The following is a 24,864-nucleotide window of genomic DNA, read 5'->3' as shown; positions in this document are numbered from 1 at the left end:
GAGAAGATGGTATTTTCATGGTGACCTCAGGTAGTCCTGGATTTGAGCCCGTGCTGTTGATGTCACTCTGATTTAGCAGTGGTCCATCTAACTAAGCTAACCAATCCCACAATGCAATACAACGTGTAATGAAGGCAGTACAGCAACCACGGCAGCTGGAATTGAGCTGCTAAAAGGTCTCAGACTGGAGAAGAGATGATGTAGCTGTATCTTCTCCTTCATTAAGCTCTGCATTTGTAATGTTGGTCTTGTCCAAGTAATTGCTGTCCTGAGTAAAGGGATAATCAGAAGGTAACTGAATGGGCAGTGTCACTCTTAGCGATAAACTGGTCCACAAGATTTTAAAAGTAACCACCACATTAGTGAGGGTGGAGAACATTGGATAGAGGAGCTTAATGAGAGTGCATAAAATAAGTTGGGAGTTATCTTCATGTTTGTCAAGACCGAGGAACATTGTATGGTTTGCCAAAGCAGTGTGCAGCCCCAAAGTGTTGTATATATTCCAATTAAAACTGATGAAAATTACCTAAAGCCAGTTGGTCACTAGAGATGTTGAAGTTTGAACTTGTTAACTTCAGGGGTTAAATTATGATGGTGTTATCAAAAGCATTGAAAGGGATGTGAAAATGTTAAAATTAAGAATTAACTTGCATCAATATAGCACTTTTAAATGATTTACTTGAGATATGATCACGGTTGTTGAGATGACAGACACATCTGTCAGTTTAGGAAAGTGTAAGGTCACAAATGGTAAAGGTAACAACGAGTTAACCTGTTTTGCTGCATTGGCTCAGGGTTAGTCAGGACATCTGGAGACCCTTGTGCTCTTGAGTAGTGCTGTGACCTCATCGTATTATATATTATAACGCTCATTACATTATTCTGTAAGATGCTTAATTGATCATGCAGTACTTCCCAAAGGTAATAACCCGATTTATGTTAGTGGGGATTTAACCCCACATCCCAACATTATTTGCTTGAGAAGCAGCAGTGCTGAATTATGTTTGTACAGTAATTGCATAATATCCTTTAACCAAGTGCTTCCCATTGGTGTTTGCTATCTAGTGCTTAACTGACTAATGCATAAATAACTCCACACTGTTTAACACCAAGCCTACAACTGGGCAAAGGACAAAAAAAAAGAATCAAACCAAGAATAATTGAAAGTACACCACAGTTCAGACAGAGTTAAAGGGTCAGATATTACTGCCTTGGGACATTTTGATGGTGTCTGCTGTTGGGTAGTCTTATCTTTGTGTGCTTAGGTTTGTATGATAAGTTGCTTGAAGTACTTTGGTTATTCATGTCACAGGAAGGCAAATAGGATATCTGGGGTCTGACTGAATAAAACAAGTAATTGTGCATATCCAAAACTAATCAGATGGAAGGATTTTGGCATTTACAATGCAAGGACAGAGAATCAGAATAAATGGATTAAATATCTGTCAGGTTCAGTAAGAAAGGAGAGGAAGCATTTGTGACAGAAGTAAAATCAAGAGGCAAAATAAAAGGTGCAGTTTTGTGATTTGACATCTTTAAAGCTTCCAACAAATACATATTTCTTAATTAATTTCAGTGTCAGAATGGTTCTTTGGCAGTAATTCAGCACTTAGCAGGTTGAGAGAAAGTTATTTGAGATTATCCCTGTAAATCTTAACTTTCTGTGGCAGGTTTAGCTTATATCTGATTCTGATATTTCACCCCATTTGCAAGATTTCATTGGTTATGCAGATAGCAAGAAATTGTTCTTCCAAAATTAGGTGTGGCTCACTAAACAATAATTTTTGAATATTGGTATTGAACTGCAGATCTGCACCTCACGTGAAGTTGCACAATCTTTAAGCACAAATGACAGTGAGTATCATTAGCTTCACTGTTGTTATGTCAAATATCAGGGCTTATTTTTCAGTTGGAAGCATTTGTCAACACCGAAGGAGAACATGGTGTTCAGCATTTAAATAAAGTAACAAATCACAGGGAAGCATCAGGAAAATGAGCACGTAAGAGAAAATGAATGATTTGTAAGATGCTTAAGTGGAAAACAGAAGGTTAACTTGCAGAAATGATACTAGCATCAGTACAAAAACTGGCATAATGAGATAAATCATAGGAAAGAAAAATAATTATGAGCTTAAAGATTTAATTATTTGGGAATTGGGATGAAGCAGGTAGAAATGAAAAGAAAGCCTCACTATGAGTTCAATGGTCCTGCAATCCAAGTGGAAGAGAAAAGAAAAAATCAGCTGACATGAACAGTGCAAATAATCTGATTGACTGTGCCAACTAAAAATGGGTTTTAACTCGGATATTGACCAATTGCTCCACTGAAATTGAAGGCATATCTATCTCAATTCACCAACCACTTCACCTTGAACCAGTTATCTATAAACAGCTGTGATGTGGGGTTTGGAAAGGCATTTAAAACTGGTTAAGTATTGTAAACAAGCCTTAAAATCATCACTTATTGTAACTTCTTTTAGGTTTGTTACAGTTTTCAACACAGCTACCACCTGATGGTGACACAATTATCCCTCCTGCACTCTCTGTACCAAGCATTAGAGTGAAGGAGGAGGTTGGTCTACTCAGATTGCTAGTTGTCCGTGCACAAGGTCTTCTGGGAAATATCCTGGTAGCATACCAAACTGTTCCTCTGACAGCTTCCAGTCCATCTGATTATCAGGTGAGTTAAAACTACTCTTTAAAAAACTTATTCTCTTTAAATCTTCAACACTTTGCTCAGTAAGATTAATTATTTTATATCAACCATGTCAGAACCGTTGAGTAAAATAAAACAAAATGTCAGTGCACTAAAGACATGATCTCAATCCAAGATCATATGGTCTCAGGCCGATGGCAATATGGGTAACGACTAACTATCCTGTGAAGTGGCTTAGCAATCTGTGGAGAAACAGCAATGAGAAAGTCACATGAGAACAAACATCAGCGAGCACTGCAAATGACAATGGCTCTGTCTACCCTATTAATTCAGCAAAGTCCTCCTCACTAACATCTGGGGACTTGTTTCAGAATTGGGACAACTGTCCCACAGACTAATTAAGCAACAGTCTGACTGTTATATTCAGAGAATCACATATATCAGCCCATTCCCCCAACCTCTTCCATCTTTCTTGCTCATATCCCATTCCAACAGCAGGAGGAACCCACCAGAAATGGTGGCACATTGGTATACAGTCAGGAGTTGCTCAAAGACTCCTCAAAGTTGACTTTCAACTCCATGAAATCTCATAGCATCAGGTTGAACTAGGCAAAGAAGGCTTTGGCTGGTGACAACCTATCTCAGAGCTGATGAATCAGTACCCCTACATATTGGGCACTAATTTAAAAAAACATTGAGAACAGTTAGGCCCTGGTATGTTCTGTGGATGAAGACCTTCCTAACAAGAGTGGCTCGAAAGCACCACTAATGATGGAACTAGCTGAATTCTGAATGTCAGTCTGGATCTTCCTGGTGATAAAGAGGACCAACAAAAGAAGAAAAACCTTCTTGATTTTGTCCTGACCAAACTAACTTTGCAAGTGCATCCTTTTGTGGAGATGAAATCCTATCTATAAGCTGTCAACATTCTGCAATGTGCTGTGTGGCACCTACACAGAACTAAATGGGATAGACTCAGAATAGATCTAGCAGCTGCCAACTGGGCATCCATCAAATGATGCAGGCCAACATTTGTGGATAAACTATATTCCAGCACAATTACTTGCCTCAATATCATTATTATTAGGCCAGGAGAACTAACTCTGTTTCAAAGAGAGTGTAGGAGAGATTATGAAGAGCAGTATTGTCACTAGTCAAATTAATAATGAGATATTAAACCCGACCAGTAGAATAAACAAAAATGTAACATTAATATATAAAAGAGCAAGGGTACAGTAAAATCAAGCCTATAGATGATCTAGCCCATCATTAATCATTGGATGAAGGCTCGAATCCATTAACAATGAGATACTACTATGATATTTTGATAATAACACCATTGTCATAGTCCCAGAGAATCATAGAGAGATGACTAGTATTGAGTTTAACCTGAGGGGTTAAACAGCCCACACCTCAGATGGGGATAAGGTTGAGAAAACAGGATGAGATTTTAACTTTGAAGGAGAAATGCCTGTCATTGAATAGTTGGAAGCAGATATTCAAACTTTTCCCAATGTAGATATTTCTTAAGTGATAAAAGGAGCCTTTTGAATCACATTAGAAAAAATGACAGACTGACGTGATATTTTGTAACATTTTAACTGTTTTATTACTGACAAAATACTGTAATGCATGTGAACAATGATACTGCATTGTTCAATATAATGGCCAAAATACTTTTAAAGGTTCAATCCAAAAATTATTCAGTGCTTTAACAAAACAACTACATTATAAAAAAGCACCTCATAGTGACAGTGAAAATGCAATAAGATTTTATACTCAGTTTTTCAGGATGTTCCCAGCACCACAGTTATCTGTTTTCTTCATGAACTCTCAAACATAGCATGCATTTAATCAGCTTCCAAAACCATGTACCCCCAGATGAAAATGCTGTATAGAAAGCAATCTGATTTCTGTCTCCTATTTAACACGTTGAAACCCAACCTCATTGGTGGCCAGCGTTGCACACTGGGCATTCCTGATTTGCAATCAGGTCAGAAGAAACTTGTGTGAGTTTGAACATTCAAAATAAAATTGGCTTCTCTGAAGAATTATGTCGAAATATTGCCGTTCACATGTTGAAACAATGCATTTTCACCCAGATGAAAATTCAGACCAATTAATTGTCTCAGAAACTGGCTTAAAGTCTACCAAACTGATTTTTGTGTGACTCTAACTATCCTTAGATTTTTAATGGCAATCATCATGTACCTTAGCATTTGATCAACAAAGAACCTGAAATGTTGGGCCACTGAAAGCCATCTAAATTTGAATTTAAATTGGTTTCCAGGAAACATCTGGCATTTTGGACTTTAAGCCTGGAGAACAGTATAAATACATCACTGTAAATATCACTGATGATCTTGTTCCTGAACTGCCAAATAGCTTTAAGGTGGTGCTTCTGAATTCTGAAAGAGAAGGTAAGCTCTGGTGGTCACAATTCCAGTCTGCATCAAAGAATATTTTCATTCCTCAGTGTTCTTAAATAGGGATCATTTTTCAACTTAATATCATTTCAACCTAAAAGATCAAGGCAACATAATGTGAGTATGCTTTGTAACTGTGATTTGCTTTGTAATGATTTAGTAGAATAAAGGCTCACCAGTTCACATATGATGAGCTTACAAAACAAACTGCTCTTTGTTAGATGGTGTGTTCTTCCTAACTATGTAAAACAAAGTGCCTCCAGCCTGCTTCATGGTGTTAAGTCCACAAAATTTGGGAAGACGTCTGAAATCAAGCCAGCTGTGTGCTCATGGTATACCTGTTATTTTTAAGCTTGTTTAAGATAATCACATTTGTCTTGCGTTATATTAATTCAGCTTATTTTCTCCTCTTCTACCCAAATTATAAATCTTTTCAAGTGAATGGAAGAGATAAATGGCAGTAGTTGAATGTGATAGGTCCTGTGATTAATGTTTCAGCTTAAAATAAAATTGCTTTATCGTATAAAAAGCTTCTGTCTGATCTTTCAGCCGAGTCAGTGGTGTGTTTTCTCTTCTTCAATGCCTTGTCTGTTTTAATGTGTGTGAATGTGCTGTGTGTTTATTTTGAAGTGGCTGAACTCTTTGGCATAGGTACCAGCGGTAGTGGTGATGGTGCAATGGACTTCTTCCTTCCAGCTTTCCACCTTCGTGGTAAGAGCCTACCATATATCATGCATTTGTGTTCATTCAGCCTCTCTAGTACTGCTTACATTTAATTCCAAAGTTACCATTACTGCTAGTGATAGGGAAGAATGGGCATGAACACTAGTGAACTCAATGGTCTTTTCACCCTTTGCATCAGTTTTACATAAAACAACTGTATCAATTTTTAATTCATTGGAATGTTCTTGCCTTCTTATTCTTATTCTACCAGTCTCGGTTATTGAGTTATTTTCTTTGACTGATACTTATGCATAACTAAACCTTTTAACTGTCATCTTGTTACCGATAGAATAATTTTCCAAACCATATTGGAATACCCTGCTGAACGGAATTAATTTAACGTTTGTTAATTATTTGTCTTTCTATGCAAGAAGATGAACTGAAAGGCTACATGTTATCATAGCAACAGATAGATTTTTGAAATGGGGTAAATCTCACAATGTTGAGTAGTTTTGGAAAGGAATTCCATTAGAGGGAAATGGAAGGTGGCTGAAGTGACAGTGGAATAGAGGAATACAGAGTCTGAAGGATTCAGGAAAGAGAGGCTGCAGAGATGCAATAGAAAATAATCTTGAAGTTTGAAAGGAAAAGTGGAAAAAGACTATGCAGATCAAGGTGCAAGAAAAACTCTAAACTCTGGAAATTGTACAAAAATTGAGAGGGTGGTACATAGTGAGGAAAATAGCCTTAAATGACAGGAAGGTGCAAACCAACTGGTCAGATGTGCGATCAGTAGGAATAGAATTCGATCCAGTTAAGTGTGAGGTGATACACTTGGGCAGGACAAACAAGGCAAGAGAATACATATTCATGTACTGTCGGACCCAGGTGAGAACCGAGGATCAGAGGAGCCTTGGTGTGCATGTACCATGATAAGGTAACATGATAGATATTTAAACTAGTTAAGAAGACATATAGAATACTCACTTTTATTAGCTAAGGCATGGAGTTGAAGAACTGGGAGGTGATGCTCGAATTGTGTAAAACTTCTGTTAGGCCATGACTAGAGTGTTGTGTCGAAATCTGGAATAGACTAGGGATGTTCTCCTTGGTGCAGAGAAGACTCAGGGGGACATGATTAGATCATAATACCAAAAGAAACAGGAGCAGGAGTAGACTGTTTGGTCCCTTGACCCTGCTCCACATTCAGTAGTATCATAGCTAATCTGACGTTCCTCATGTCCACTTTCTTGCATTTTCCTTGGAACCCTTGTTTCCTTGCCTACTGATCAAGAATCTATCTCAGCATTCAGTGTACACAAGGACTTAACCCTCAGAGCTCCCTGTGGCAAGGAGCATCAAAGATACTCAACCCTGCTGTGGTTCTGTTCACCGAGCTGGAAGTTTTGGTTGCAAACGTTTCGTCCCCTGTCTAGGTGACATCCTCAGTGCTTGGGAGCCTCCTGTGAAGCGCTTCTGTGGTGTTTCCTCCGGCATTTATAGTGGCCTGTCCCTGCTGCTTCCGGTTGTCAGTTTCAGCTGTCCGCTGTAGTGGCCGGTATATTGGGTCCAGGTCGATGTGTTTGTTGATGGAGTTTGTGGATGAGTGCCATGCTTCTAGGAATTCCCTGGCTGTTCTTTGTTTGGCTTGCCCTATAATGGTAGTGTTGTCCCAGTCGAATTCATGTTGCTTGTCGTCTGCATGTGTGGCTACGAGGGATAGCTGGTCATGTCGTTTCGTGGCTAGTTGATGTTCATGGATGCGGATCGCTAGCTGTCTTCCTGTTTGTCCTATATAGTGTTTTGTGCAGTCCTTGCATGGGATTTTGTACACAACATTTGTACACTACACTACATAGGACCAACAGGAAGACAGCTAACGATCCGCATCCATGAACATCAACTAGCCACGAAACGACATGACCAGCTATCCCTCGTAGCCACACATGCAGACGACAAGCAACATGAATTCGACTGGGACAACACTACCATTATAGGGCAAGCCAAACAAAGAACAGCCAGGGAATTCCTAGAAGCATGGCACTCATCCACAAACTCCATCAACAAACACATCGACCTGGACCCAATATACCGGCCACTACAGCGGACAGCTGAAACTGACAACCGGAAGCGGCAGGGACAGGCCACTATAAATGCCGGAGGAAACACCACAGAAGCGCTTCACAGGAGGCTCCCAAGCACTGAGGATGTCACCTAGACAGGGGACGAAACGTTTGCAACAAAAACTTCCAGCTCGGCGAACAGAACCACAGCAACGAGCACCCGAGCTACAAATCTTCTCACAAACTTTGAAAACTCAACCCTCTCATGACCTAGGAGCATTAATGTAAATTATAAGGCAGGAGGTTTAAAGGGAAAATGAGGAAACGCTTTTACAACCCAGAAGGTGTTTGGAAACAGGAATGCATCTAAGGGTGGTAGAGGCAGTAATCCTCATAACCTTTATGAAGTACCTACATGTACACTTACAATGCCAAGGCATACAAGGCTATGGGCCAAGTGCTGGGAAACGGGATGAGAATAGTTAGGTGCATGTTTTTGACTGGAACAGACTGAATGGACTGAAGGGCCTTTTCCTGTGTTGTAGACCTGTATGATTCTATGACATGCTGAATACATGACAAAGCTAACAAAGACGGATATAGATCTTTAATTAGATCTTGAAAAGAAACCAAACTTACTCCATATTGAGGTTTTAAAAGCCTGTGGATTCAGAGAATAAAAGGGAGATAAGGAGTTTCTGCTTTGAGCTCATTCAGAATAAACAGCAGTGAAATTTAAATATCATAAGTCTTAATTACAATTCTTTAAAGATCAAGAGGGAGAAGGAGCTTGCAGGATGAGAAGTATAGAATTTAATAGGAAGACATTATCAAATCTATGGAAAGTAAAACAGTTACATAAAGTGGATAGATTGTGTTCAGAAATGAGAGAGATTGCCCATAGATGTCTTTTGTCCTGTTAGTAAGTGTGATGGAGATTGTCAAAGCTCTGTGCAGTTATTTAAGAAGCATTCATATTCAAATAGAATTGACTTTGTTGAAGGTTAATGATTGCAGTATGATGATAATTTTGTAGGCAAAAGGAAACTAAGTTTTTTGGACATAATATTGTCGTTGAAGATGTTAAGAGTTAGATTTCGGATTAGATTATACAATAGTATAACTGATTTTTTTCACCCTGCTCAAACCAGAGTAACACATACTGACATTTAGAAAACTTCTGCTCTGGAGCTACTTAGACAGAAGCCTCCTGTTATTAAACGGGATTCCTCATAGGCAGCAGCAGAGAGGAGCAATGTAGAAGTCACACCCCCTTTTCACAGCAGTGAGAGTGAGGAAAATGTTCAGCAATGCAGCCAGCTGCTTTGACAGCTGTTGTGAAAAGCTAAGTACGTTAGAAAATGTGCGACTGTATGGCTACAGAGCTAGGATGAGTGGGTGAGTGTTTAGGATAGGTTGGGCTGGATGCTCAGAAAAGATCTGGTTGTCAGGAGCAGAGATTGGTGCTGGAAGGTGTCATTGGAATCCAAGGTTCATGTCGATAACTACCCATGGGTTAAAGGAAACTTTCACTTCCCAAACCTATTCCTAGGTAACTTATGTAACTTGAAATGCTCTGAATTCTTTGACATTTTTGGAGGGTTCCGTATGTAGGGAATTGCCCATTGGAATTTTCCATTTACTGGTGATTCCTTCTGAGTCAGTTCTGTTGGCATTTTGTACAGCATCCTGACGCGTGACTCTAATGCACACTGCTGCAGTGACCATCTGGCCATGATGTGTTTTGCTAATTTTCCAGATTTGAATTTTTAAAAACTGAATTCAAATTCTTAAATTACCACAGTGGGGATTTCACTTATTGTTGGTCGAGGCATCTGGATTACTATAATCACATTTGATAAACATCTGGGACTTTACAAAGACCTCATTTTGACTTGCACTAGTTGAAAACAACTCTACATTTTCCCCTGACCTTATTTAGGACTTACTGGTACAATTTTTAAAGTAGACCAGGAGCTCATTTGAAATAACCTATTTGAGGGCAGATTAGAAGATCTGGTGATGGATTCTGTCCTCACTAAGATCAGTCCTATTTGTGACTTATATGAAAGAGTTGAAGGAGGAGTCAGAGTGTGATGAAACCAGACTTTCTGCTGATATAAAGACATTGTGATGAGGGTATTGTGGATTAGAATAGTTACGTGCTTGTTTTTGATTGGTGCAGACTTGATGGGCTGAAGGACCTCTTTGTGTGCTATAGACCTCTATGACTCTATGAAGCTGTAAGAAATCTGCAAGGGGCTGTAGATAGTTTGAGCGAATGGGCAAAAATGTGGCAGATGGAGTTTATTGTAGCAAAGTGAGAAACCATGCACTTTGTAATGAAGAATCAAAAAAAAAGACTACTATTTAAATGAAGAGAGATTCCAAAAAAAGTGTAGCATTGAGGGATCTGGGTTTTCTTGTGCATGAAACATAAAATGTTAACAAGCAATAAATAAATAAGCAAGCAAATGGAATGTTCACCTCTATTATTCAGGGGTCGAAGTTTGAAAATAAAAAAGACCTTTTGCAGCTGTACTGGGTGCTGGTAAAGCCACACCTGGCATACTGTGGTGTAAAGTTTTGGCCTCTGTATTTAAAAAAGGATATGCTAGCATCAGATTGCTGCTCAAAACCGATCCATAAGGCTAATTCCTAGGATGAAGATATTAATTTATCAAGAATTACCAAACTAGTTTGGAATTTGGAAAAATTAGGTATGATCTTCTTGAAATATGCAAGATTCTGAGGGGACATGACAAGGGTATGTGTTGAGAAATGTTTCTACCTGAGTGAATTCTCTACCCCAGAGGGTTGTGGAGCTAGTTCTCAGGTGGTGGTGGACTTCAGACTGGAGGCCTTTTTGTTATTTATATAAATGATTTGGATGTGAACATAGGAAGTATAGTTAGTAAGTTTGCAGTTGACACCAAAATTGGAGGTGTTGTGGACAGCGAAGAAGGTTACCTCAGAGTACAATGGGATCTTTATCACTTGGGCCAATGGACTGAGGAGTGGCCGATGAAGTTTAATTTAAATAAATATGAGGTGCTACATTTTGGAATGGCAAATCAGATCAGGGCTTATACACTTAATGGTAAGATCCTGGGGAGTGTTGCTGAACAAAGAGACCTTGGAGTGCAGGTTCATAGTTTCTTGAAAGTAGAGTCACAGTTAGATAGGATAGTGAAGAAGGCATTTGGTATACTTTATTGGCCAGAGTGTTGAGTATAGGAGTTGGGAGATCATGTTGCAGCTGTACAGGACATCGGTTAGGTCACTTTTGGAATATTGCAATTCTGGACTCCCTCCTATCGGAATGATGTTGTGAAACTTGAAAGGGTTCAGAAACGATTTACAAGGATGTTGCCAAGGTTGAACGGTTTGACCTACAAGGAAAGGCTGAATAGCCTGGTGCTATTTTCCCTGGAGCATCAGAGGTTGAGGAGTGACCTTATCGAGGTTTATAAAATCATGAGGGGCCTGAATAGGGTAAGTAGACAAAGTATTTTCCTTGGGTTGGGAGAGTCCAGAACTAGAGAGCATAGGTTTAGGGTGAGAGGGGAAAGATATAAAAGAAACCAAAGGGGCAACATCGTCACGCAGAGAGTGGTACGTGTATGGAATGACCTGTCAGAAGAAGTGGTGGAGGCTAGTACAATTGCAACATTTAAAAGGCATCTGGATGGGTCTATGAATAGGAAGGGTTGGGAAGGACACGGGCCAAATGCTGGCAAATGGGACTAGATTAGGTTGGGATATCTGGTCAGCATGGATGAGTTAAACCGAAGGGTCTGTTTCTCTGCTGTACATCTCTATGACTCTATGGTACAAAAGGACAGTTGAAGCCTGCGGCAGATCAGCCATGATCTTGTTGAATGGTAAGACTAACTTAAGGGACTGAATGGCCTAATCCTGTGCCTGTTTTTTTTTATGTTCACCATAATCTAAAGGACACTGTAAATAGGTGAAAACTGTGCTAAATCTTGGGTCTGCACTGAATCTCTGTCTCTGATTTCAAGAGCTTCTTTATCATTCTCCCCATTATCCGAGCAACTTTAGGCTTAGTGCTTTAAGCAAAACTTACAAGATTGTTTTTTTTTTGAAAAATTGGTTTTGTGCATTCTCACAATGGTAGTTATTTCATGAATATTGGTTGTTCTTTTAGATAACATGAACAATCCACAAGCAGTGAAGTCAAATTGCTGTGCTTTGATTTCCAGCCAGTCTTGGGATAGCTTCTGAAATCATAGTGATTATTGAAGCCTCTGATGATGCCTATGGAGTGTTCCAATTCAGCAATGACTCTTTGTATATGAATGGTACAGAACCCAGAGAGGGTCTTGAAATTGTTATATTGCAGGTCAGTAATGAGCATTTTATCAGAGCTGGAAAATAGAAATTCTGCTGAATTATGAAAATATGTTATTCTTTAAGATGCTGACTATGTATTGTCAAATTTGAGTTTATGTATTGGTAATCTTTCATTGTGGAGCTCCTTAGTAATACTCTGTGACTGACAAGCTGCATTATACAGTTCACGAGTTTCATAAGTTGTTTGATTTTTTAGGTGGAACGAACTGGTGGTACTCTCTCTCTGGCAACCTTATTTTGGGATGTTGTTTCTGATCCTTACAATGATTTGGTCAACAACCATGGCAATGTCACATTCAAAGTTGGACAATCTCTGGCCAGCATTGAGCTGCAGGTGGCTTCCGATGAAGTGCCAGAATTGGATGAAGAATTTATGATTTACATCAGCAACTTTTCACACGGCCGCCTGGGAACCTTAACAAATGCTACCTTGACAGTACTAGCTAATGATGACCCCTATGGTGTGTTTGTCTTTGCGGAAAGAAGTCGACCAGTCAGAGTTGAAGAGGAAAACCAGAATGTGACACTGACAATTGAGCGGTTAAGTGGATTTATGGGTATTGCCATAGTCACGTACTCAACTGTGGATGACACAGCGTCAGCTAATCTGCCATATTTCCTTACGAGAGCAACAAAGGAAATTGATTACCTTGCTATATCTGGGTCAATAATCTTTGAAGCCAATCAAACAGAAGCTAATGTAATGATTCAAATAATGGATGATACAGAACCTGAGCGGCCAGAATCTGTGTTTGTCCAGCTGGATGCTGTCACACTGCTAAAAGGGGAGCAGGACAGACCAAGTGAGTAATCTAAAATGGTTGATCAAATGTTTGTTCTTTTCTGATGTTCATCTTCTATTAATCTGTTTATAAAAAAAGTGATTGTCTTCCTCTTCTGAATTCCATACATCACTCCCTTCTAAAAACTTGCTGCCACATCTCTGTCAGTTCTACTCTAAATTATGCCATGAAAGTGGCTGGCTAATCTGTCTCAGATCTCAGATTTATTCTTCTCTTACTCCATGAAGAAGTGCCCAGGTAAAATCAAAAATTTGCCAGCCTATTTAGAAGCCTCTATACTGAAAGCTTTATTCCCACTCATGTAATTAAAAAAAATCACAGTAAGGCCAGTTAGATAAGTTGGCCGGATGGCTAGAGTCTGATACAGAATTATGCCAATGAATGATATTCACTTGCTTATTTCCTTACAACCTGTGCCAATTTTTCTCGTACTTTTCTCTTGCTCACTTTTTAAAAATATCAACTTATTTTGGGCCTTTAAAATTATCTTTGTGTTATGTATTTTTCTGTGCTGCTGACCCTCCTGGTGCAACTGCATGAGGCAGAGAGTAAAGTTATGCAGGACATAATTCTGTTAGTTCTCCATTATGTGCAATCATTTTCAAAATTCTGGACTCAGTCAGACAGTAAAATAAAACAAAGAACTACAGATGCTGGAACTCTGAAAGAAGCAGGGACAGACATTGATGGAGAAACTCAGTGGGTCTAGTAGCACCTGTGGAGAGAAAGCAGAGTTAACATTTTGGGTCCAGTGACAGTCATCTTGATGTTTTAATATATTTATTATACCCATATTTTACAATCAAGGTGATGTGCTAAGCCAATAAAAGGGAAATGGAACTCTGTCTATTGAAAATTGTTAATTCAGGAAAGTGGATTCTGTTTCTGCAAATTGACAAAGCGGGCTAAGGCTTGGTTATGGTACCTTGTGTTGCTGCTGAAGGTAATAAAGTAGAAAAGGCTGAAGAAATTCAGCAGGTCTGATGGCATCTGTTGGAGGAAAAATCCAGATTGTGTCATTCAGATTAAATTTCCATCAGTTTGTTTGATGCTAGGAATTGTATTATTCCAGTCTTGATGGGGATTTTAGGCTTTAAATCACATAGTGGCCAATTACCATGGATAATAAAAATGTATTTGCTTTTTCCAGACCATGCAATCTAATGGGATAAAGGGAAAACTGACTGTTGGAAAATAGCAGGGTCTGGTTGCTTTGGGCTTCTTCCAACTCACTGCTGTCTCGTTCACTTACTGCTAAAGAGGCGAATGTCATCAAAGGCAGGGTGGGACTGAGGATGTATTATACCAGGTGTATTACTTCATTAGCTAGTATGAAGGCTAGTATCTTTTTTCACTTGTAGGAGACCACTTTTGGAATACGGACAATTCTGGTTGCCTTTCTATAGGAAGCATGTTGTTAAACTTGACAGGTTGCAGAAAAGATTTACAAGGATGTTGCCAGGATTGGAGGGTTTGAGTTAGAGGGAGAGGCTGGATAGGCTGGGGCATTTTTCTCTGGAGCGTAGAAGTCTGAAGGGTGACCTTGTGGAAGTTTATAAAATCATGAGGGGCATAGGTAAGGTCCTTTCCACAGGGTAGGAGAGTCTAAAACTAGAAAGCATAGATTTAAGGTGAGAGGGGAAAGGTTTACAAAGGATCTGAAGGGTATCTTTTCACACAGAGGATGGTGTGTATTTGGAAAGAGCTGCCACAGGAAGTAGTAAAGGTGCGTACAATTACAAAATTTAAAAGACATTTGGACGGGTACATGGATGAGAAAGGTTTAGAGGGATATGCACCAAACACAGTCATATGGGACTAGTCCAATTTGGGAAACCTGGTCAGCATGGCTGAGTTGAGACAAAGGCTCTGTTTCTGTGCAGTATGATACTATGACTCATCAATACAAACCATTATAATGCTTAGCTAAACTTCGATATTTATTCACACACTAGTCAAGTTCTTCTGAAAAGCATTTCTTTGTTATTGAAATTTTTTATGATTAGTAGAAATTGAAAAAGAGTTTTCATTTTTACTCTTCTTACAATTCTTGCCATTGAGTCACCACAATGTATTATGCTTGCGTTTCTGTGGACAGGATCTGTAACGTTTGAGGGAAAACGTGAAGAGTAGTGTTTTAGCTGAAAAAATGCAAAGATATGCGCTTATAAATGTGCATTCCCCATGTTATCTTCTTACCTGAAGTTTAAATCCAATGAGAAAAGTGAATAATCAAGGATTTTGTGGCAGCCGTAGTATTCCTAACACTGATGAGATGGTCCAGGTTCAAGTCCCATTTGTTCCGTAGGTGTGTCATAGCATGTCCAAATGTGTTGATTGAAATAATTAGAAGTAACCAATCAGATGGCTAGCCCTGCAAGGTATTGACAGTACCAAAGCAGCCGAACTTGCAAAACTTGAAATGGACCGTTTAATATTAGATCTAAATCTGCAATTGGACAACATTTACTAGATAATCCTGAATGCACGAGGAATCATGCAAACAACCAATTTGTTAGTTGGGCTTTCAATGTGGTGTACTTGCATGTACTAGAAGCTATATATTTTAATACTTACGGCATTGTTCATTGTGGATTGAAAGAACCTGTACATACATTTTTGTTTCTCTTCAGTCAGTGCAAAGGCACTCAAATAACGTTGACCAAGTATGAAATTTTAAGAGTTGCATTAGAAATCTGACAGATTGAAATTGTTTTTGTCCTGATCAGAGCTATTTCACAGAACAGGTTCAGTGGAGGCTACTTACTTACCAGTAACTATCTAGCAGTGTATTTAACTGCAGAAAGGGCATTATTCTATGATGCCCTAAATAAACTGTTGAGTACAATAACCCCAGCACTTAGTGTTATGTATTTGGTGAGCTGTTACTTTAAGAATCAGATCACATGACAATTAAGATGTCGTCAGCCATTTTAGGCAAGAAACCACTAAATCTAACTTTGCTGCCTGTAAAGTAAACAGCTCCATCATAAAGCTCCTGCTGTTAAACGTTTTGGTCTCCTGGTCTTTCTTGGAAGCAACACTTCATAAAAAGTGGATCCAACATTTTTCCAAGCTGATTCATGAAAACAAACTAAATAGGAACAGAAGTAGACCACTCTGCCCCTTGAGACTATCCGCTATTCAATAAGGTCAAAGCTGATCTGTCTGTGTTTCCAATAACTCTGTCGGACAGGAATCTATCAATTTCTTTTTTAAAATATTCAGTGATCCCACCTCCTTTGCCTTTTGAGACAAAGAGCTCTGAAGTCACACCACTCTTTGAAAAGAATTCAAAGATGCTTGTATGAATGGATAATTATTTAATTCACTGAACAACCTTTTCCTGTTTTGTAAGACTTTATATCAAAAACTCACATCTAAAATGCCAAATGAGCAGATCAGACCTCCAACTTTTGGGTATGCTGGATTCAAAGATAGTGGAAAATTTGGAAGTGAAGTTATGACTCCCGACATCATTTTCAATTTATCATTCTGGTATGGGTTGTAAATTAGATTACAATATAACCATGGTCTTCAGCCAGAATGTACTTTGTGGAGGCGGTGACCCTGCCACTAACTATAAAGTCAGGTCCTGAGCCTATCTCCACAGGGCCGAGAAACCTGGAGTTGATCTCATGGCAGTTAAGCTGTTAACTGGCCCTGGTTGTGACTTCTCACTGCAGCAGAGGAAGTCCTGTTCTCAAGGGTTAATAGCCAGCAGTCCCAGAAGCACTACCCTGGGTATTGCAACCAATCTTCCACCAAAATCACCATTGGAGACTTAACGGTGACATAAGTCGGGTGATATTGCTGGGGTCAATGAGGCAGGCTCCCCACTGGGATGTAGGGGACAGCAGTCAGTAAACGGAGAGGTGGTAATAAGCAAGGGTTAGGCACAGGGTAATTGAGCATGAAGAACCAGGCAATCTGGAGTTACATAGAGGTTTCACCATTTGGCATGCCTGACCGCCCACCGCCAACCTCCACTGCTCATAAAATACCAGTGGAGTTGGAAGGAGATCCTTGTAGCTATTAACAGGCCACTTCAAGGCGTGGGTTGGCCCAAGGCTGGGTGGAGAAAGTGAGGTCTGCAGATGCTGGAGATCAGAGCTGAAAATGTGTTGCTGGAAAAGCGCAGCAGGTCAGGCAGCATCCAGGGAACAGGAGAATCGACGTTTCGGGCATAAGCACTTCTTCAGGAATGAGGAAAGTTTGTCCAGCAGGCTAAGATAAAAGGTAGGGAGGTTGGACTTGGGGGAGGGGCGTCGGAAATGTGATAGGTGGAAAGAGGTCAATGTGAGGGTGATAGGTCAGACTGGGGTGGGGGCGGAGAGGTCAGGAAGAAGATTGCAGGTTAGGAAGGCGGTGCTGAATTCGATGGATTTGACTGAGACAAGGTGAAGAAGACTGACATAGAAGATGAACAGAATATTAACCAAGACATGATGTTCCTACGTTCACTCACAGTGATGGAATTAATTCTTACCATCGAATTGTTTGGGACGGGGTGTGTTCTGATAGATGAATACTTGTACCTCTGTGATGACAGACTCTATCTTTTAGTTGTTGGTTCTCCACGACTCGGACAGAAGGATGACATCATGGCCCATGTGATAATCAATGCCAACGATGATGCATTTGGTACTCTGCAGCTTTCCACTTCTACTGTACGAGTTTCTGAAAATTATGTTGGACCGATAATTAATGTGACCAGAACCGGAGGGATATTTGCAGATGTTTCTGTAAAATTCCAAGCTTTGTCGATGACAGCGAGAGCTGGTAAGAGATGTTTACACCTATTGGTATTACACTTGGACTTGTAGTATTTTTCTATATTTCACCAATGAATTCGAAAACTTTATTAATCTGACTTGGGAGTGCGTCATCTTATAGAAAATTGCCTGTCTCGGAATGGTAGGAAGTAATGTTGTAGCTAAACTTCTCCACCCATGGTTACCATTCTAAGCTAACATGTTCTTTCCTCTCCTCCCCTTCAACGTTTAAATGCATCTTTTCCTTTTGGGCCACTAATAACAGTTGATCTTTCAGGCACTTGGATAGACTTTCTTCAAGTCGCACTAACCATAAACTCACTCAGCCTTCAGAAATTGTTTGGAAACGTATCTCTCCAATAATTATTTCGTGCATATTTTTCAAATGCCTGGTTGTCTTTTGATTTAGTTTTATGTTTTAGATTCACTAAAATTGTAGCTTGATGGAGGCGAGAGGTGGAGAATTGAGTTCGGATAGTCTCTCATAGTGAGGTGAAAAGGAAGTGTAGCGAATATCAATTGATCTACTATTGTTCACTGTCTTGCTGTCATTTTTAGTGTAGAATTGACAGCATGCATTTTTCTTGGATTTCAACTGAGCGAGAATGTTGTAAGGTCATGAAGACTGAGTGAAGGCAACAAACAATAAAAGAAATACAGCAGAAAAATAGAATGTAACTTATGAAATATAATTTAGAGGCAATGCTGATTACAGTCAAAAGGTTAAGCTGATGGCCCAAAGAAGGACTGAAATTTTGAAATGAAAGGAAAACTGAACATATCAACTACTTCTAAAAGAGATTGAAACACGTATAGTGTCTCTATATACACTATCTATTCAAAATGTTCCATTGCTTTAAACCTAATTTTTCAGAGAAAACCACTGATAGAACTGTGTTTTTTTGTATTACTTCTGTAGGTGAAGATTACAGTATAGCATCTTCTGATGTTCTCCTACTTGAAGGGGAAACAAGCAAAGCCGTGCCAATTTACCTCCTTAATGACAGAATTCCAGAACTTGAAGAGTCATTTCGTATTGAACTTATTAATGAGACAACAGGGGGCGCTGTGCTTGGAGCTGTCACACAGGCAACCATTACAATTGAAGCTTCAGATGACCCTTATGGAACGTTTGGTAAAATCAAAATCATATGCTCGTAATTGAACAGCATGATTAGTAAGCAGGTAGTTAGATTACATTGAATGTGAGTTGAAATGTCATAACATTGAAGGCAATAGATAGGTGCTGGAAAGTGGGATTAGTGTAACTAGGTCAGTGCAGACACAATGGGCTGAAGGGCCTCTTCTGTGTTGTATGAGTCTATGGATGTGACTGAGATAAAAGCTACAATTATGGGTTACCCAGGCCAGTGGTTTTCAGCCAGTGTGTTGCAGCACACTACTGTGCTGTGCAAAGGTCAGAGGTATGCCACAAAACGTTTGGGAAGTAGCTTTGCTTTCCTGTGCACCAAGGCTGTGTCTGTGCTTCTGATCTCCTCTGGGCCTCTCCGTCTGTTTTTGAAGGCAGTATCTGCTGACATTTGTCACCTAACAGGGAGAAGGGAAATCCACTCCCTGTGTTGTGGAATTATTTATTTCATTGAAGTGTGAAAAGGTTAGGACTGACTGACATATGCTTTGTTCGTGAATGGCATTAAATGGATGAATGTAGGTATGCTACTCGCGTTTGTTTTTATTTGGCTGGAAGGCAATACTCTTTGTCTTTAACACCCCTCCTTCAAATTAGCCCTTAAAATTGTAACTTAATTCTATCTACTCTGTAATGTATCACACCACCTGTAAATATATATTCCTAAAGTCCTGTATCAAGTTCATATTCTTCACACTTCAACCATTACTCTTTGATGTGGTGTTAAGTGTAATGTTTGTATAACTAAAGAAAATAATATGCCAGTTAATAGTTTTGCTTATGTACGATAGCCTACTCTGTCCATCAGGGCAGAAGCTGAGAATTAGCAAAAATCTGTTTATCACCAGAAAGTAAAAGGGATGAGCATTAATCTTTAAGGAATGATGTTATAGCTCAACCAATATCAATTGTGAGAGTTGCCTGCAAAAAATAGACTGAGACCCAAGTACACAAAAGTCATCGAGTTGTGCTGAATGCAACAACTACATTCACTTTGTTTGGACCTCATTGGAGGGAGCCCCCAGAGTGATCAGAATGCCATTATTATCCTTCATGTTATTTTTACTGGTTCCTTGTAACTGTGTTCCTCACACATGGTCAGATTTCAGAGGATGTCATCAGCCAGTCTGACTGTGGGCAGGTGTGAAAGTTGTTGCAATGGATAAGTGTTGCCAAATGAAAGCAGCTATCACCACAAGTGGCACAGTCTTTCATTGTCCTTCGGTGTTGAATATCGATGGAAGGGAGCCTTCCTTTCTTATTAACACAAACAGCTAGCTTGCCTCTTGCTGTGCTGAGAGTCCTGGATGTGGAGAGGAAGAATCATTGCTGCATGTCTGACAGCTGTCTTGTGGAATAAAGGAAAGAGTAGAAGGAGGCACAAAGAATGAAAACAGAAAATGCTGGAAATGCTTAGAAGCTTAAATAGCACATGCGGATAGAAAGAACGTTAATTTGTCAGGTTGATAATTCTTTGTCAGAAATATCCATATGTTCTGTGAAGGTAATCAACCTGATTTTTCTTTTATTTTTTTCATAGGGCATGGGCATCACGGCTGGGCTAGTGTTTATTGCTAATTACTAATTGTCATTGGAGTAACAGACAGATCACTTTCCCAGAAAATTGAATCAGATTATTGAGGCAAAATCGATGTTCCCTGAAAGTTAATGACTGTTACACTCCAAATGATTATAACTTGTAATCTGTTCTCTTCAGAGCTTTTATTGTATTTGCATTGTGCAAAGTTAAAGAATTGAGGTGGAATCTGAAGACTGTAAAAATTGAGAAGGGCTCTTGTGGTGCAGTAGTAGTGTCCCTACCTCAGGGCTGGAAGGACTAGGTTCAAGTTTTACCTGCTCCAAAGGTGTGTCATCACATGTCTGAATACGTTTATCAGAAAATACCAATAAAATCCTAATGGTTTGTTTTCTGTTGTAGCTTTCGAAAGGACAGAATTTATTGTTGAAGAGCCAGAATCTGAGACGACAAAGATAAATCTGTCAGTTGTTCGAAATGCTGGAACAGTTGGTACTGTTACAGTCCAGTGGGTTGCCATGACAAATGATCAGCAAGTTACCAATGATCTTGAGGTGGCCTTGGGTGAGGTGACATTTACTCCTGGGCAAACTATTCAAAACTTACAGTTGGAACTCCGGGCAGATGATTTCCCTGAAATTGAGGAGGTAACAACAAAGTGGTTTTAAATACTGTGGATGAATAATTCCAGTAAAATCTTGAAATTTTGTTTTATCTATACTTTGTTTTGAGTATTGACAGTGGATAGTGTGCACAGTTACATCACTCAATCACACTCCTTTCACATGTCCTTAAACATGCTCCCAGAGCTCTGTGCATTTCTCTCAAATGCTGTTGGTTATTTTAATGTTAAAATATAGATTGCTAATCTATAATCTATAAGTCATAATGGTAAATAGCCAACTAACTCTCAATCCTATGCTGCTTTGAATGTTGTTTTTGGATTGTTTACGAGAGAGGCTATCATTTACTTAATTGCTAAAAGCATCAAATTCAGATAAGATGTTTATTAATAAGGCAACTCAGCTACTGGATGTTGTTGGAGAAGCCAGATCTGGAGTTTCTTTTGCAATTTTTGTCATAGTATTTCAAAAGAAAAAGGTACATTTGAAAGGATTTCACATCTCAGTGACTTGAATTATGATCTGTTTGTTGTTGCTGCCTACAGAAAATGAGGGAAAACATAATGACCTTAATTGAAATAGCGACATTTGTATTTGAATTATGTAATTCAATTTGACTGAATAAGTTAGAAATCTCATTCTTGGGTTTCTTAAGGTAAGCAGTTAACAGAGTTTGTGGATTTTCACAATGGAAGTATTGTAGGAGGACCCTCAATGCAAGGGGTTGCTGGCTAGGCCAGCATTTGTTGCCAATTCCTAATTGTCCAGAGACAGTAAAGAGTCAAGAAACCCCCATGTAGACCAGATCAGGTAAAGATAGCAGATTACCTTCCCTAAAAGACATTCAGCACATTCGTGAACCAAAAGAGTTTTTGTGACAGTCAACAGTGGTTGTGTGTCGCCATGGTCTCCCTGATATAGGAACGATGTTGTGAACTTGAAAGGGTTCAGAAAAGATTTACAAGGATGTTGCCAGGTTTGGATGGTTTGAGCAATAAGGAGAAGCTGAATAGGCTGGGGCTATTTTCCCTGGCGCATTGGAAACTGAGGGATGACCTTATAGCCATTTATAAAATCATCGGGGCATGGATAGGGTGAACAGCTAAGATCTTTTCCGCAGGGTAGGGGTGTGCAAAACTAGAGGGCATAGTTTAAGGTGAGAGTGAAACATCTGAAAGGGACCTAAGGGGCACCGTTCTCATGCAGCGGGTGGTGTGTGTATGAAATGAGCTGCCCGAGGAATTGATGGAAGCTGATACAATTACAATAACTAAAAGGCATCTGGATGGATACATGAATAGGAAGGGCATAGAAGGATGTAGACCAAATGCTGGCAAATGGGATTAGATTAATGTAGGTTATCTGCTTGGCACCAACGAGTTGGACCGAAGCATCCGTTTCTGTGCTATACAGCTCTATGGCTGTATGACTATATTGGGCAAGCTTTTTTTTATTCCAAATGTTGCATTCAAATTTCATCATCTGCCATGATGAATTGAACCCGTGTTCCCAGAACATTAGGCTGGGTTTCTGGATGAACGAATCAGTGATGTTAGCAGTGCATCACTGCCTCCCATTACTCTGAAATTAATGTCCCCATTAAAACAGTTCAGAGTGATTGTTACTTTGACTTGCTTTGTCTTCAGTGGGAAAACTTGCTGGATAAAGGCCAATAACAATGTGTGGAGGCAGAATGCCTGTTCATTATACAGCAAGAGAAAAAGAAAAGGGGAGAATATTCAGCTCTGCCTTATTCCTCTGATTGTTGAATGTGTCAATAGGGCTCGTACTGGTCTTGATGCAGCAGCTGGAGCCATAGTATAAGGCTTTAAAGATGTTAATGTGCTGCTTTGGTATTCCTTGCAATTAGCAAAGTGACCGCTAATGGATATTATCAAAAGTCTTCTTGAAATCAATTAAATTGAACAAGGAACTAATATCAGTACACAAACGTCTTCCATATCATTGATATTTACCTTGGGATTGGAGCAGCTTTCCTTTGGAGAAGACCTGATAGTTAGGATCACAATGATAGTGGACTGGATTTTGTGAATCCACTGGTGTGGGCAAAATGGTAACCAGGCTCAGAGAGTCACGCAGGAGGCTGCATTTCAGTTCCCTGACAGCACAAAAACACCTACAAACCATGTCCATCATGGAAGGGTACGCAAGTGGGAAACTCGTCTATTAACAGCAATGCGGGCCTCTGACACATCCAAAAGTTTATAGGACCAGGAAGATACATATTTACAAATGTTTGAGGGAGATGGTGTTTGAGGAGACCATATCTTCACAGGGAAACAGTTAGAGATTAATACACTGTTATACAGGAGTTCATGCAACAAAAATCAGAAGTTGCTGGAAAAATTCAGCAGGTCAGGCAACATCTGCAGAGAGAAAACAGAGTTAGCATTTCAGGTCCAGTGATCCTTCAGAACAGAAATTTCTATTTCTGATTTCCAGCACCTGCAATTCGTTTGGTTTTCAGTTCACAGAACACTTTGACCACCCACTGCCAGCATTATTGTAAGTTATTCAAACTTATGCCTTCCACACAGTGAATCTTTCCAGGGTTCTGCAGATGATATTTGCAGCATTGCCCAACTAACCACTCATTGAGACATCAGGGAGGCAATAAATGTGCAATGCAAGAGATCCCAGCGAATTCATAATATTTTGGTTGGCTGAGGACAGGTAGACTGTCCAGGCAATGGGATCTGGAGCTATTATCAGCTTTCCACATCTTCAGTGAAGGTCTTCAGTGAAGCAGTTGAAACTTGAAGTTAGATTCAGGAACTGCAGTGACTTCTGTCATCTATAAGTCAGATGTTGCTCCCACAGGTGGACGCAGTTCACAGAACAGGTCCTGTGACTACATGAATGACTACCTTACATGATTCACTTTTGCAGCTTTTGAGATTTTGGTTCACCACAGCCTGGTTCAGTACAGCAGTCCTTTAGCTGTTTTTTTCTTGAGCACCTTCCGCTGTCCCTGTTGAGAAGCATTTGCTGTTTCAAGATGTTTCTCTTATGGTGTTCAGATGGTTCTCCTTTGAAATGGCTGTCCTCAGCAAACTTTAATCAGATACAAGAATCTGATTGCAAGTATTAACTTTGATGAATTGTTGTTCCACAAAACAATTATACTGGAATTCGTTGTGATGTCCTTCCCATCTCCAGTTCAACATGATAAATAATTTGAGTTCTCTCAACTTTCTGAACATTCAGTGGAAAGTCCTGAAGTCCTTGAATTACTTAATTGTCCTTTGTGATTGGCTCTTAAGATAAGGTCTGTCTGATCTTGATAACAGTTGAATCGACAAGAAAAGATATGTGGCTTTTTGGAGCCACTTTGTAAAACTTTTTGTGTTTATTTAAGAACAGATTAGCTTTCTTTAACAAAAGATATAATGATATAACTAAGTATTTTTTTCACAATGGAAGAGGAACCTATTCACTCAAAGTACAGTTAATCTGAAACCACAGGAAGTGAATCATTTGGATGCGTGCGTCCTCTCCTAGCAGCAGCGTCAGTGTCTGAGTGTTTTGATACGCACTGGTACCTTTTTTAGTTTACACCAAGGACATGAATTGCTGAGTGGATCCTTGGTGATGGGCTACTCTCTTCGCATATGATTGCTAATGCTTGTCAGAAATCATTGAAGTGAGTTGGAAGTCACAACACAAGGAACATCATTGATTGAACCATTGCTTGGTTAAGATGTATTTCAGCTGCCTTGGTCATTGAAAGGGAGCAGGCTATTCTGGACTTAGTCCTATGTAATGAGCCA

The 24,864-nt window shown here is 39.6% G+C and overlaps 1 protein-coding gene across 2 annotated transcripts in view; it reads left to right on the top strand.

The window, feature by feature from the left end:
* Window positions 1-24,864, top strand: part of adgrv1 (adhesion G protein-coupled receptor V1) — a 571,861-nt gene that overhangs the window by 120,321 nt on the left and 426,676 nt on the right. For both annotated transcript variants that reach the window (XM_043709113.2, XM_043709105.2), the window contains 8 exons: window positions 2,481-2,680; window positions 4,947-5,076; window positions 5,713-5,793; window positions 12,035-12,174; window positions 12,382-12,988; window positions 17,555-17,770; window positions 18,683-18,898; window positions 20,853-21,097. In XM_043709113.2, the coding sequence (XP_043565048.2) occupies window positions 2,481-2,680; window positions 4,947-5,076; window positions 5,713-5,793; window positions 12,035-12,174; window positions 12,382-12,988; window positions 17,555-17,770; window positions 18,683-18,898; window positions 20,853-21,097 (1,835 nt within the window). The remainder of the gene's footprint in view (window positions 1-2,480; window positions 2,681-4,946; window positions 5,077-5,712; window positions 5,794-12,034; window positions 12,175-12,381; window positions 12,989-17,554; window positions 17,771-18,682; window positions 18,899-20,852; window positions 21,098-24,864) is intronic.

Source organism: Chiloscyllium plagiosum, unplaced genomic scaffold (genome assembly GCF_037043375.1).
Source record: "Chiloscyllium plagiosum isolate Xiang-an unplaced genomic scaffold, Cpla_swu_hap1 HiC_scaffold_2, whole genome shotgun sequence".
Taxonomy (NCBI): Eukaryota; Metazoa; Chordata; class Chondrichthyes; order Orectolobiformes; family Hemiscylliidae; genus Chiloscyllium; species Chiloscyllium plagiosum.
The sequence above is the reverse complement of the archived record's forward strand: the minus strand, read 5'-3'. Positions and strand labels throughout refer to the sequence as shown.